The sequence below is a fragment of the Papio anubis genome, chromosome X (genome assembly GCF_008728515.1).
Source record: "Papio anubis isolate 15944 chromosome X, Panubis1.0, whole genome shotgun sequence".
Lineage (NCBI taxonomy): Eukaryota > Metazoa > Chordata > Mammalia > Primates > Cercopithecidae > Papio > Papio anubis.
The window spans coordinates 96,720,714-96,734,592 of NC_044996.1; the positions used below are offsets into that span (position 1 = coordinate 96,720,714).

The window sequence follows — 13,879 nt, forward strand, 5'->3', positions numbered from 1 at the left end:
ATCAGTTAGTCAGCCTGCAAGGTCCTCAGGAGGCTGCCTGTCTTTTCCACTGTCAGGCTACCAGCCCCAGCCAGTCCTAGGCAGGCTGTCATTCAGTTAGATGTTCAGGAAACCGCGCTGTCACTTCCTCAAATTGTCCCCTCTCCCTGTCACTCCATGAGTTCTGTAGTCAACCAAACGGTTATACAGTTAACCAAACGAATATTCTGTCTGCCTGCTAGTCCAGCTGTGAGCTCATTAAGAAGTGACTGGCTGGTCTGAGGTTCTGTCAGCCCTAGCTTGCCCTGAGTGGGACAGACAGGAACGGAAGTCCCACCATGCATCCCCTTCCCTCCCTTATTCCTTCTCGAGCAGAGTCAGATTTTCGTCCTCATGTACCCCCAGTCTCCTCGGGCAGCAGGACTCTCCCACTCCTGGGTGTCCAGGAGACCTGTCCAACCCACAAGAGTGATTTAAGACAGGACCTCTGCCTGTCTGGATCTGAGGGGGAGACAAAGGGGTCTGTGGCCGGTGGTGCCCCAAACCACTATAAAGTAGTGGGCAAAAGCCTGGATTCTGGAGCCTGACTACCTGGACTCATATCCAGGCTCTGCCATTTACCAAATTACTTGTCCTTAGGCAGTTTCTTAAACTGGTCTGTAAAACCTCGAGTAAGTGACCTTGGGGTGGGTGTCTCTTGCTCATCTGGAAAGTGAATCATTCTGGACTAGCACTTTTTCAGGAGACCTCAAAAGTTAAGAGGCCATCTTAGAGCTACCGTGTCCCACCTCCAGCCATTTGTCTGTTCATTCAGCATTAAATTAATGGCTACTGCGTTGCCCTATGCTGGGGCCAATATAAGGTTTTATTCATTTCAGGCTTCACAGGTTTGACCTATTGTAATGTAAACCTCAGTTTGGAGTGTAACACAAATACAGATGGGTACACACAGACCAGGAGTGAACACTGTAATGAGTTTTCTTTTTTCTTTTTTTTTTTTTTTTTTTTTTTTTTTTTTTTTTTTGGAGGACAGGTTTTGCTCTTTTTGCCCAGGCTGGGGTGCAATGCGTGATCTGCGGCTCACCGCAGCCCTCCGCCTCCCGGGTTCAAGCGATTCTCCTGCCTCAGCCTCCCGAGTAGCTGGGATTACAGGCATGTGCCACCACCCTGGCTAATTTTGTATTTTTTTTAGTAGAGAGCGGGGTTTCTGCCTGTTGGTCAGGCTGGTCTTGAACTCCTGACCTCAGGTGATCCACCTGCCTCGGCCTCCCAAAGTGCTGGGATTACAAGCGTGGGCCACCGCGCCCAGCTGTAATGAGTTTTCACAAGCAGACCTACATGTAGAACCAGAATGCAGGCTGAGCAACCATTTAGCCAGATCTCAGAAGCATTTAATTGTTTTGTATAAATCTATTGGGTACAAGTGTAATTTTTTTTTTTTTTTTTTGAGACAGAGTCTCACTCTGTCGCCCAGGCTGGAGTGCAGTGGCGTGATCTTGGCTCACTGCAACCTCTGCCTCCCAGGGTCAAGCGATTTTCCTGCCTCTGCCTCCTGAGTAGGTGGGATTACAGGCGTGTGCCACTATACCTGGCTAATTTTTGTATTTTTAGTAGAGATGATGGGGTTTCACCACATTGGCCAGGCTGGTCTCAAACTCCTGGCCTCCAGTGATTCACCTGCCTCAGTCTCCCAAAGTGCTCTGATTACAGGCGTAAGCCACTATGCCAGGTCACAAGTGTAATTTTGTTACACAGATATTTTGTGTAGTGGTGAAGTCAGGCATTTTACTGTATCCATCATCTGAATTATGTACATTGGCCTCCCAAAGTGCTGGGATTACAGGCATGAGCCACAGCGCCTGGCCACAAGTGTAATTTTTTTACATGGATACATTGTGTAGTGGTGAAGTCAGGCATTTTACTGTATCCATCAACTGAATAATGTGCATTGGCCTCCCAAAGTGCTAGGATTGCAGGCATGAGTCACAGCTCCCGGCCACAAGCATAATTTTGTTACATTGTGTAGTGGTAAAGTCAGGCATTTTACTGTATCCATAGCCTGAATAATGCACATTGTACTCATTAAGTAATTTCCTCATCATCTACTTCCTTCCCACCTCCCCACCCTTCCAAGACTTTGTTGTTTATCATTCCACATGCTATGCCCATGTGTACACATTATTTAGCTGCCACTTATAAGTGAAAAGATTCAGTATTTGTCTTTCTGTTTCTGAGTTGTTTCACTCAAATTAATGACCTTCAGTTCCATCCATGTTGCTGCAAAAGACATGATTTCATTGTTTTTATGGCCGAATAGTATTCCATTGTGTGTACCACATTTTTTTTTTTTTTTTTTTTTTTTGAGACGGAGTCTCACTCTCTTGCCCAGGCTGGAGTGCAGTGGTGTGATCTCGGCTCACCACAACCTCTGCCTCCCAGCTTCAAGCATTTCTCCTGCCTCAGCCTCCCAAGTAGCTGGGACCACAGGCATGTGCCACCACGCCTGGCTAATTTTTTGTATTTTTAGTAGAGACGAGGTTTCACCATGTTAGCCAGGATGGTCTCTATTTCTTGACCCCGTCATCTGCCCACCTCGGCCTCCCAAAGTGCTGGGATTACAGGCGTGAGTCACCACGCCCAGCCAACCAGAACGCTGGATTTCTGAGGTTTCCGTGGGGGACTGGGAGTAGGGATAAATGATACTGACTGATCCTTCCTAGACTCAGTGCCCGTCTGGGGACCTGGTCAGAGTGGGGTGGGGAGTAGTGTTGGGGGTTAAAAAAATGAATTAAAGGAAACCTGAGACTCCCTCCTTCTCTAGCTTGGGGGAGTTCCCCTTTCCACCTACAAATTCTTCCATTGCTGTTGCAGACAGAAGAAGGCTGCCCTCTCTGGAGTCTCCCTCACTTTATCTTCCTCCCCCCTACCTTTCTCCTTTTCTCCTTCTCTAAAGGTAGAATGTTTGAGATCTCGAATTCACCAGATTTCAGAAATCGGAAGGGGCAGGGAGCTCAATTTTAGGCTTTGATGTGCAGCAGTTTCTAATTATGCCCTTCGAAATAGCTGTAAATGCCAAGGACACTTTTGAGTTACTCCTTTATTTCTGGGAGAGCAAGCCCTGGAGGAGGCAGAAAGGTGACTCTGTGGGATCCCAGTTAGAAATCAGTTATCTCCATTGTATAGATGAGGAAACCACAGCTCAGAGGTGAGGCATCTTTCCCGGGTCCTAGAGCAGATCTGTCTGATTATTAAGTCTTTGCCTCTTCCATTGCAATCTTCCATTGCAATCTTCCATTGCGATTGGCTAGTGCTTGATTTGAACTGGGAACTGGGCAGAGCCAACTTTTAAAAATGAGAGGGGGATCCTGCCCATCAAGATCCTGGTGTGTGAGTTGTTATGGGCATGGAGAATGGTGAGGTCTGGTCGTTGAGTATGCTCTTAATCTAGTATTGTGTTGATTGAATGATTTTTTTTTTTTTTTTGAGATGGAGTCTCGCTCTGTTGCCCAGGCTAGAGTGCAGTGGCGCGATCTCGGCTCACCGCAACCTCTGTCTCCCGGGTTCAAGCAATTCTCCTGCCTCAGCCCCCATTAGGAGCTGGGATTACAGGTGTGCACCACCATCCCCAGCTAATTTTTGTATTTTTTAGTAGAGACGGGGTTTTGCCATGTTGGCCAGGCTGGTCTCGAACTCCTGACCTCAGGTGATCTGCCCACCTCGGCCTCCCAAAGTGCTGGAATTACAGGCATGAGTCACTGCACCCAGACAATTGAATGATTTTTTAAAAAAATAATTAAATGCATGACATCTGGCCTTATGCCAAGCCTTTTCTCACCTCAGGGCCTTTGCACTGGTTGCTCCCTCTGCCTGGAACCCCTTTTCCCCAAATATTAACTGGGCCGACATTTCTCTCTCTTTAGATCCAGCACCACCATCACCTACTCCAAGTGACCTTCCCTGACTGCTCCATCTGAATGTTGTTTCGTCTGTATCTCTGCCTTACCACTCCACAACATTTATCATGATCTGCAACTATCTTTTATTTCTATTTGATTTCTTGTTTCTTATCTGTCTCTTCCCCTAGAATGTGGATTTCACCCCCTAAGGGCGGGAATTTTTGTCTGCTTTTTTTTCCACTGCTTGATTCCTAGCCCCTAAAATAGTACCTGGCAATAAATGTTGAAAGACAGAGGGGCAGAAGGAAACAAAGAAATACAGGCTAAATGACTGAGGGAATGAATGAATGAATGAATATATACATGTAAGGCTAAATAAATAAAATGGGATAAATGAATAAAAGGGACTTTGGAGGAAAGGGACCCCATTCCCACATTTGGAATGTAAGCAGACTGAGATTTATAGAGAGACAGAAAGATAATTCCTTTATTTTTCTTTAAAAATCCTTGAGTGAAGAGAACTGAGAATTTTTGTATAAAAAGGGCCTTGGGATTGCTAGGGTGAGTGTGAGGACCAGGCAGGGATGACAGCATTGGAGGGACTGGTGAGGAAGAAATGGGGGTTGGGGGCCTGGAAGAGGAGAGTGGAGGGTGGGCACAGAGCAGGTGGAGGGGGAGCCGTGTCCTGCGGGGAGGAGCACAGGGCAGCAAGTAACTCAGCCACTCAGTCATCCCATTCATCATCTTCATCTTCATCGCCAGCCTGGTCCTCCCCTTCGTCTGGAAGGAAGGAGAAAGATGCCCTGGGAAGTTGGTCGGGGGCTTCATAGGGCCTGGGAGGTGAGGACTGGACCCTGGGAGTCTGAGGTCTCATGCTAGAGGAGGGCGAGTTAGAGTTTCCATTTGGGACAAGAGGAATTATAGTTGGGGTCTGAGTTCTAGTTGGAGTTGAAGTTTATGCTGTCAAAAATGTGGTTAGTGGAGATATTGTCAAACAAAGGGTTAATGTTAACCTATTTATCACATAATAGGGTAAATTTACATATTATTAGCAAAGGTGTGATAATATATTATTGCTTCCTGTCTGGTTAACGCTAATATTTTTGACACATAATGGGGTTAATGACAATAACATTATCAAAATTAGCCAGGTGTAGTGGCGGGCCTGTAGTCCCAGCTACTCGGGAGGCAGGCAGGAGAATCGCTTGAACCCAGGAGGCAGAGGTTGCAGTTAGCCAAGATCACGCCACTGCACTCCAGCCTGGGCGACAGAGCAAGACTCCATCTCAAAAGAAAAAAAAAAAATCGTTGTCAAAAGATGAAGTTCCTATAGTAGGTTGATATTAATATTTACATCATATAATGGATTGGTGACAGTACTGCTGACAGATTAAGAGAGTAATAGTAACATTATTATAAAGAGATTAGGTTAACAGCCGGGTGTGGTGGCTCATGCCTGTAATCCCAGCACTCTGGGAGGCTGAGGCGGGCAGATGGCTTGAGGCCAGGAGTTGCAGAGCAGCCTGGGCAACATGAGAGTAGTGAGAGCTTGGTAGTGAGAGCTCATCACTACCAAAAAAGCACCAAAAATTAGCCAGGTATGGTGGCACACACCTGTAGTCCCAGCAACTTTGGGAGCTGAGGTGGGAGGATCGCTTGAACCTGGGAGGTTGAGGCTGCAGTGAGCCATGATTGCACCACTGTACTCCAGCCTGGGACACAGAGCGAGACCCTGTCTCGAAAATGTTTTTAAAAAGATTAGATTGTATTATCTCATAATGAGTTAATGTAAATCTGTTGACACATGGAATGAAAATTAATATTATTGTCAACAATGGTGTTCTTCATAATATTGTCATCACATAATGGGTTGATTTTTTTTTCTTTTTTTTTGAGGAAAAAAAAAAAAGGCTGGAGTGCAGTGGCATAATCATGGATCACTGCTGCCTTGACCTTCCAGGCTCAAGCAATCCTCCCACCTCAGCCTCCCAAGTAGCTGGGACCACAGGCACACACCACTATGCTCAACTACTTTTTTTTGAATTTAGTTTTTATGGAAACGAGGTCTCACTATATTGCCCAGGCTGGTCTTGAACTCCTGGGCTCAAGCAATCCTCCTGCCTTGGCCTCCCAAAGTTCCTGGATTACAGGCATGAGCCACCGTGCCCTGCCAGCTGATGTTAATAGTACTGAACGTGTGGGAATGACATTAATATTGTGGACACACCCTGGCATTAATGTTAATATTATTGTCAAAGTTGGAGTTAATTATGTTATTGTCACATAATGACTTAATGTTAACTTTGTCAAAAAGGAGGCTGACACAAGATTCATGTTAATGCTGTCAACAGATGGGGCTGATGTCACTATTGGTGGTGACTGCTGGGATTGTTCTGAGGCCAGTGCTAGCCCTGGGAGCCAGGTTTGAGGCCCTGGCAGGATCAGCTCACCGGAGGAGTGGATGGCTCTGCTCCTCTTCTGCATCACGTGCATCAGGGCCCCCACCAGTCCCTCTGAGCTCTGAGGTGGGGGCTGCAGCGCTGAGCTCTCTGGGGCCCCAGGGGTCTGCAGCAGGCAGGGGTCAGCACAGAGGGCTCAGGGCCTGGGAAAGGAGCATTTCTCCCCGCCCCTCCATCAATATTTTCCCTCCCACACACTCCAGTACCCTTCAAGGCTTCCCACCAACCTTTCCACTCTATCACTGAATCCCCAAGGCCTGGCACTCTCCTCCGTCCTGGCCTCAGCCCTCCAGTATCCTGACTTACATGGGTACCCCAGAGTTCCAGACCCCCAATCTTCCATCCTACCTGTCCTCACCTTGTTCAGCTGAATTCCCTGCCGGATTTGATCCAAAAGCGCTCCCCGACCCCCACCAGGGGCCAGGCCCCCCGCAGGCACCAGAGCAGGAGGGAGTAGGGGAGGGGCTGGTCCATTCCCGGAGCTGGGTGGCGGTGGCGGTGGTGGTGGTGGTGGTGGTGGCATGGGTGGCCCACCAGCTCCAGGGGGTGGTGGGGGTGGTGGTCCAGAACGTCCAGTAGCTGGAGGGGGTGGTGGTAGAGGGCCCCCTCGGCCTGGGGGTGGGGGTCCCCGGGGCGTTGGTGGGGGTGGGGCAACCCCCAAAGGTACAGGGGGCAGTGGACCAGAACGACCCTTGTTACCCCCCACAATAGGGGGCCGAGGGGGCTGGTTCCCTCCTCGAGATGGCGGTGGGGGCGGCGGAAGTGGCTCTGTGGAGGGAGTATAACACATAGCTGTAACTTTCATTGATTTCTTCTGAGCCTCAGTTTTGCTCATTTGTAAAATGGGTACCCCCACTGACCAACTCCTGACTGAAGCAGTATAGGTGCTCCCATAAGGACTGAGTGACTTAGTGAATCTCTTAGCTATGAGCTGCTAGGGCTGGAGAAGGGAACGTATGGAAGCAGGGGCTCACCCTGGCGCCTCATCTCCTGCCGCACAGCCTCCAGCCCACCCTGGTCCTCAATGAAGTCGTAGATAAGTTTAGAGGTCTCGGCATCGGTGAGCTGGGCCTCGCTGATTCCTGCCCTGGAGAACAGACTCCGTAGATCTGGGTCGAGGTTGTTCACCTGCCCAGGAGGAAAAAGGCCAGGGGCGGGAGTAGAGGAATAAGGTGAGAAGAGCAGCAACACGGATTGTCGTTGGGTTCATCCCAGCAAGGGATCTGAGAGGGGTGTGGGAAGGGCACGGTCTGGGGGTGGGGTCTCAGCAGTGGTCTTTGGAAGGGTGGGTGGAAGTTTAGTGGAGTCCGAGAGACTCTGAAGTTACTCACGTCAAATCCATTCTGGGGGTCCCACCCCACATGGGTGACATGCCTGGGAGAGGTGAAGAGACTCCAGTGAATCCCCACTGCCCTTCCTTCCCTCCTTTCGTAGTGAAGCCCTCTTGCCCTCTCCTGCCCAGAGAGACTCTGAGGGGCCAGAATTAATGAATGAGACTGAATGAATGAATGAGTATGGGCAGCAGTTATGGAATTAGAAGGGCTTCATAGTTTGTGGTGCTGATCCATTCACCCATCCCTCTTTCCCCATCTATTCACCTATGCATTTGTCCACCTATTCATTCACATTCATCTGTTGGATTACTGATCTGTCCATACATCTGTCTCTGCAACTATCTGCCCACGTATGTCTGTTCACCCATTTGTCCACCAATCTGTCCTCACACACACTTGTCCATCCGCCCATCCACCTACCCATGTGCCCACCTTTCCATCTATCCATTCACTCATTTTTCTACCCATGCAACCACACACTTCTATTCACTTATCCATTGAACTGTCCATTCATCCACACATCTGTCCACCTGTACCATCCCCATCCACCTTGTCTGTGAGCCAATCAGCCTGCATATCAATCTGTCCACACACTCATCCACTCACCCATCCATCTACCCACGCACCTCCCATCAACCCATCCACCCATCAACCTGTCCGTCCAACCACTTACCCATTCATTCTTCAACCCATTCATTCATCCATTTATTTATCCATCCATCCAGCCATCCACTCACCCACCTACCCACCAGCCCCCCTCATCCATCATCTGCCTCATCTATCTATCCATTCATTCACCTGCCCACCCACCTGCTCCCCTAACAGCCCACCCAGAGTGGGCCCAGGGTGAGGCAAGTGAGGTGCCTAGGGTGCAAAATTTAAGTGAGTCACTCACTCTCAGAGTCAGGAATTACAGTTGCATGCCTCTGAGAGTGAGTGCCTCCTTAAATTTTGTACCCTTGGTGCCTTATTTACCTCTCCCTAGACCCAGCCCTGCACCTACTCATCCATCCACTCATTTACCCACTCAGCCACCCAGCCATCTGCCCTTCCTTCCATCATCTCAGCTGTCCACTTGTTCATGTGCCCCTCTGCCCCCAGGAATCTGTGGGCCCACTGGGGACTGGTTCTCACTTGAATCCACTGGGTGCACCAATATCAGCTTTGCTGATCTTCTTCTTCCCTGAGCGTTTCTTATCAGCTGGGCTAGGTCCAGGTGCTGGGAGCCCACGGTATCGTGAACTCGTGATGTCAGGGTTCTGGATGTCCACTGTCGCCAGCCCCAGGGAGAGTGGACCCACTGGAGGGCCTGTGGGGAAAATAGGGTGGTTGGCCCATTGACCCATTTACCAACCAACCAAAGCACAGGGGCAAGAAACGGAAGCCTTGGGGGAAATCTGTGTGTGTGTTGGATGGCCATGGAGGTTGTGGGTGAAGGATTCAGGTAGGGTTTATGGAGAAGTGGGTGGATCCCGCAAACAATTCATACATTCACTGATTCATTCATTTTTTTCATTCCCTCATGCTTTATCATTCACTGGCTCATTGACTAATGGATTTGTTAAAATTTTCATTTACTCTTGTATTCATTCAATCATGCTTTCTTCACTGACTGAAATTTGTCATTTAGCCGTTTATTCACTGTTCATTCATTCACTCATTCACTAATTTACTCAGTCATCCATCTACCTTTTCATTCATTTATCCACATACCCATTCACCTATGCATCTATCTACTTAGAGTTTTATCCTCCCATCAATTCATCCCTCCACTCAGCCATCTACCACCAATCCATCCACCCATCCATCGATCCACACATCCATGCACCCGCTCGTCCATCCACATACCCATCCATCTACCCATACATTCACCCACTTACGCACCCATCCAACTGCTCATTCCTCCATTCACTCTTCCACCTACCCACCCATCCATCCAGAGACACAGGGAAGAATCAGCACGCACCTCCTTGGTCTCCACCTGGGTGCGGGGGCAGGGGTGGAAGCCCTCCTCTTCTCTCTGGGAAGATAGAATGTGTAGAGAGCTATCACAACCCTGCCACAGGTTCCTGGGCTAGCCCCTTATTACCGCTACTTGCACTAGAGTTCTCACCTTCATTGGCTGGTGGTGGTGGTGGGAGTAGCTGGCGTCTGTCTGTGGATAGACAGATGGATTGGGAGCCAGGACCATGAGAGAGAACTTTTCTAGTTCCCCATGCTTGCACTCACCTCTGCCCAACTTCCTTTCCTCCCCTGCGGCCTCCTCACCTCCACTTTGCCTCTGATTCCTTTTTTGTATCTTCTCCTGCACCAGGGCCCGGAAGGCCTGGGCCTCGCCCTCGTCTGCAAAGTTCAGCCCCGCTTGGCAGTCCTGCACATATCTTGGGGTCAGCCGCCTCCCAGGTCCCCCCACAGCTTTCCCATCTCCTCTCCACACCCCAAGTGAGGCCCGAGGGCTGGTTGGTCACTTACATCTCCAGCGAAGGTGTGGAAGAAGGGGGTGGGGGTGGAGTAGACAAGCTGTGAGTACAGCTCCTGTTCCCAGAGCAGCCGACCAGCCTGGAGAGGTGTAGGGTGGGAGGCACAGTGGCACTGAGGCACACCAGGGGTGGCAGGCCTTTGTTAGCTGGGTAGGGAGCAGGGTGTCTGGATTTGGGGGCCTCATGGTCTGGTTTGGAGATTTCCAGCTCAGCACCAGAGAGCTGAGATCTAAGGGCGTGGATGTGGAGTATAGTCTGGGAGCCATACACTTTTGTGAGAGGTTTGGATTTGGGGTTCGGGGCCCTAGATGTGGGACTTGGGAGCTTGAATTTCATAATTTAGGACTCTAGTCTTAGGAAGTTGAGGCTCATTCATAGATTCAATCCATGCCCTCCCCTGCCACCCCAGCCCCAATTCATGACAGGTAGGATTCTAGTATTTGGGAGTTGGAGGTGAGATTTGAAGTTCAGACACGTAGACTTGGGAGTTTTGCGGAGGGTCCAGCTAAAGTAAGTGCAATTTGGGGTTTGTGGAGAAGAGTTATGACTTAGGAGTTTGGTGAATATTTGACAGTCTTGGGATCTGGAAGTTATGCTGGGTCCATCTTTATGGGTTTAGAAGGATGAATTTGGGGCTTAAACCTAGAAAGTTCAGGTTGGGGAATTGTGGAAAAGACTTTTTGCTTAAGAACCACCTCGGTATTTGAGTGTTCAGGAATTTTAATATGGGAATTCTGGGGTCTGTGCTGTGGATTTAAAAGGACAGATTTGGAGTTCAAGGATCAATGGAATATTCAACTTTGGGGTTTGTTGAACAGATTTATGACTTAGGAGCTTGGCAAACATCTGGGGTTCAGGAGTTTTGATGAGAGATTCCTGGGATGCAAAATGTTGAGTTTAGAATAGATTTGAGGTTCAGGTACAAATACAGTGCTCATTTATTGGAATTTGTGGAAAAGATTAGGCTTAGGCAGCAGACTAATACTGGGGGCTTTAGAGATCTTGATATGGAGACTGGGGCCAGTCATTGCAGACTTAGAAAGGCAAGCCAGAGTTTGCCATCTGGATGAGTCTTTGGTTCTGGGGCTCAGGGATTCACTGATCAGGTCTGAGGTCTTGGGACTGTGGACACATATGGACACAGATCTGGGTTTGCGGGTTGAGAACTGGCTTGCAAGTCCAGTCAGGGGCGGTGGGGGGGTCACCTGAAGGCCGTAAAGGCGAATGAAGTAGGACTTCTGGGGGTTATCCTTCACGAAGCACACAGCCCCACAATGCTCCTTGGTCCAGTGCTCAGCTCCAGGGGGCAGCGCCAGGTACAGCTGAACAACTGCAGTGGCCAGCGTCTGGGAGGGGAAAGCAGGGGTCAGTGGAGTCTGGTCAGGGGTAGCCACAAGGTCTTGGAGCCAGACCTGGTCCTTCCTGCCTCATGACAGTCATGGGCCCGAAGGAAGAGCTGCAGCCAGAGGGAAGGCAAGTAGACATTGAGATCTTCCTGGGGAGGGTGGATGATAACAGGAGAGTCTAGGAGAGAAGATGATGGAGAGGGAAAGGAGGAGCGGGAGGAGGGGAAGAGAGAGAAGGAGGAGAGGAAGAGGAAGAAATGGTGGGGACGGGGCGGGGGCAGGAGATCCCCAGCTCACCAAGCATTTTCGTCCAAGCATCTCGAAGAGTCGCTGGTTCTCGTGGTCCTGGAGGAGGGTGGAGGGTATGTTCTGTTGAACCGCTGGTGCTCCTCGGCCCCCAGGCCTTCCTCCCATTGGGCCCCCACTCATGGTGCTTTCTGCCCTCGTCTTCTCTGGCGAGGCTCTGGGTGCAGGGTAAGAAGAGGAACTTCCGCAGTGAGCAGCAAGGGAACAGGAAGTGCAAAAAACCACAAGGGACAAGGGAAACAAGTCCTCCAGGGGCCCCTTGGTGGGCCTGGCCTCCTCCTCGTTAGGCCGAGCTTGGGCCCTCTACCATCAGATTGGAACCCTCCTCCACTTGACTGCTTAGACCCATCTTTTGGATCAGCTTGGGTCCTCCTCCTCCTTTCTTACTGTCTGAGGCCCATCTCCTTCTGACTGGCTCAGACCCTCTTCCCTCTGGCTGGCAGTGAGAGCTTAGCCATTGGCAGCACATCTGTGTGCAGGGCACCCTGTGGCAAGGAGTAGTCATGGGCCTGGGTGGCCTCCTTCCTAAAGCACCCAGGTAGCCTGAGGCTGAAGCCCAAGGCCCCTAGTCCTGAAGGGTTACTACACTAAAACTTTTCCTTTTCACTGGGGACAGTAGCTCACACCTGTAATCCTAGCACTTTGGGAGGCCAAGGCGAGCGGATCACTTGAGGTCAGGAGTTCGAGACCAGTCTGGGCAACATGGCAAAACCCCATTTCCACTAAAAAATACAAAAATTAGCCAGGCATGGCGGCATGCACCTGTAGTCCTAGCTGCTCAGGAGGCTGAGGTAGGAGAATCGCTTGAACCTGGGAAGCGGAGGTTGCAGTGAGCTGAGATTGCACCACTGCACTCCAGCCTGGATGATGACAGAGCAAGACTCTTGTCTCAAAAACAGCAACAACAACAGCAACAACACAACAACAAAAACCCTTTTCCTTTTAATTACAGAGTGAGCCCCTGTGATCCACGCCTATCCTGAGTGCTTAGACACTGCCAATGACGCATATGCCTCTGGTTCACTTCCCCATCCCTTACCCTTGCCTCCCTGCAGCTCCCAAATTACTTTCTGCTCATCTTTTTTTTTTTTTTTTTTTGAGATGGAGTCTCACTCTGTCGCCAGGCTAGAGTACAGTGGTGCGATCTCAGCTCACTGCAACCTCAGCCTCCCAGGTTCAAGTGATTCTCCTGCCTCAGCCTCCTGAGTAACTGGGACTACAGGCGCGCACCACCACGCCCAGCTAACTTTTTTGTAGTTTTAGTAGAGACAGGGTTTCACCATGTTGGCCAGGATGGTCTCGATTTCTTGACCTCATGATCCGCCCTCCTTGGCCTCCCAAAGTGCTGGGATTACAGGCATAAGCCACCGTGCCCAGCACATCCCTTTTTTAAAAAAAAGGAACTTTATATCATATATGAATGCCTGAACAACATCTTGTTTAGTTTTCATTGCACTTGAAGTTTGTAAAAGCACATAATCTTCAAAGGCTTACTTTCTACCCACTGGACATCCTAGTTTTATCTTAACACTCACATAGCACTTAACGTGTGTGCCAGGCACTGTTCTGATCCCTTTGCCCGGAGTGCGAGCCAGGCAGGCCGGGTGTGAGTGCACGTTCTCGTCCCTCCATGCCTTCGCTCCCAGCTGTTGCTATGATTCCTGTTTGCCTGTAGCGGTAGCTGTTCATTTATTTCCACTGCCATACAGCATTCAGTGATGTGCATGTGCAGCCTGGGTGTCCACATTCTCCTGTAACAGGCCTTTGGGCTGTTTCTGGTTATTGCTGTTGGGAGCAACACTGCAGTGTTTGCTCCCACAACATCTCCTGTGCGGGAGTCTACATCGGCACACAGGCTCTCAGAGGGGAATCTGAGGGCGTAGGGTTTGCATGTCTCTAACTTCTTCAGGTGATGACAGACTATTTCCACAAGTGGATGCTAGCTCAGTCCCTGGGCCTCCCCAGGCCTCAGTTTCCCCATGTATTAGGTAGGCCATTTGGGGACTTGAAGCTCTCAGATACAGGAACAGCAGTGTGGGGGAGCTGAGCAGGTTTGGGGTGTGACTGACATTCCCAGGT

General features: G+C 49.9%; 1 protein-coding gene across 3 annotated transcripts; it reads right to left on the reverse strand.

Annotated features, from left to right (window-relative positions):
• Window positions 1–4,334: 4,334 nt before the first annotated feature.
• On the reverse strand, window positions 4,335–11,991 carry WAS (WASP actin nucleation promoting factor). Of its 3 annotated transcripts, none has more exons than XM_031660915.1 (12): window positions 11,792–11,991; window positions 11,354–11,494; window positions 10,141–10,227; window positions 9,937–10,039; window positions 9,782–9,823; window positions 9,635–9,688; window positions 8,803–8,977; window positions 7,666–7,708; window positions 7,309–7,462; window positions 6,693–7,102; window positions 6,326–6,440; window positions 4,335–4,655 (listed from the first exon to the last, which is right to left on the reverse strand). In XM_031660915.1, the coding sequence occupies exons 1-12, from the start codon at window positions 11,921–11,923 to the stop codon at window positions 4,600–4,602; spliced, it is 1,512 nt and encodes a 503-aa protein (XP_031516775.1). In that variant the 5' UTR covers window positions 11,924–11,991; the 3' UTR covers window positions 4,335–4,599. The 3 variants fall into 3 exon arrangements, with proteins under 3 accessions (XP_031516775.1, XP_031516773.1, XP_031516774.1); XM_031660913.1 differs by having other exon boundaries at window positions 6,683–7,102; XM_031660914.1 differs by lacking the exon at window positions 10,141–10,227.
• Between the last annotated feature and the right edge of the window lie 1,888 nt (window positions 11,992–13,879).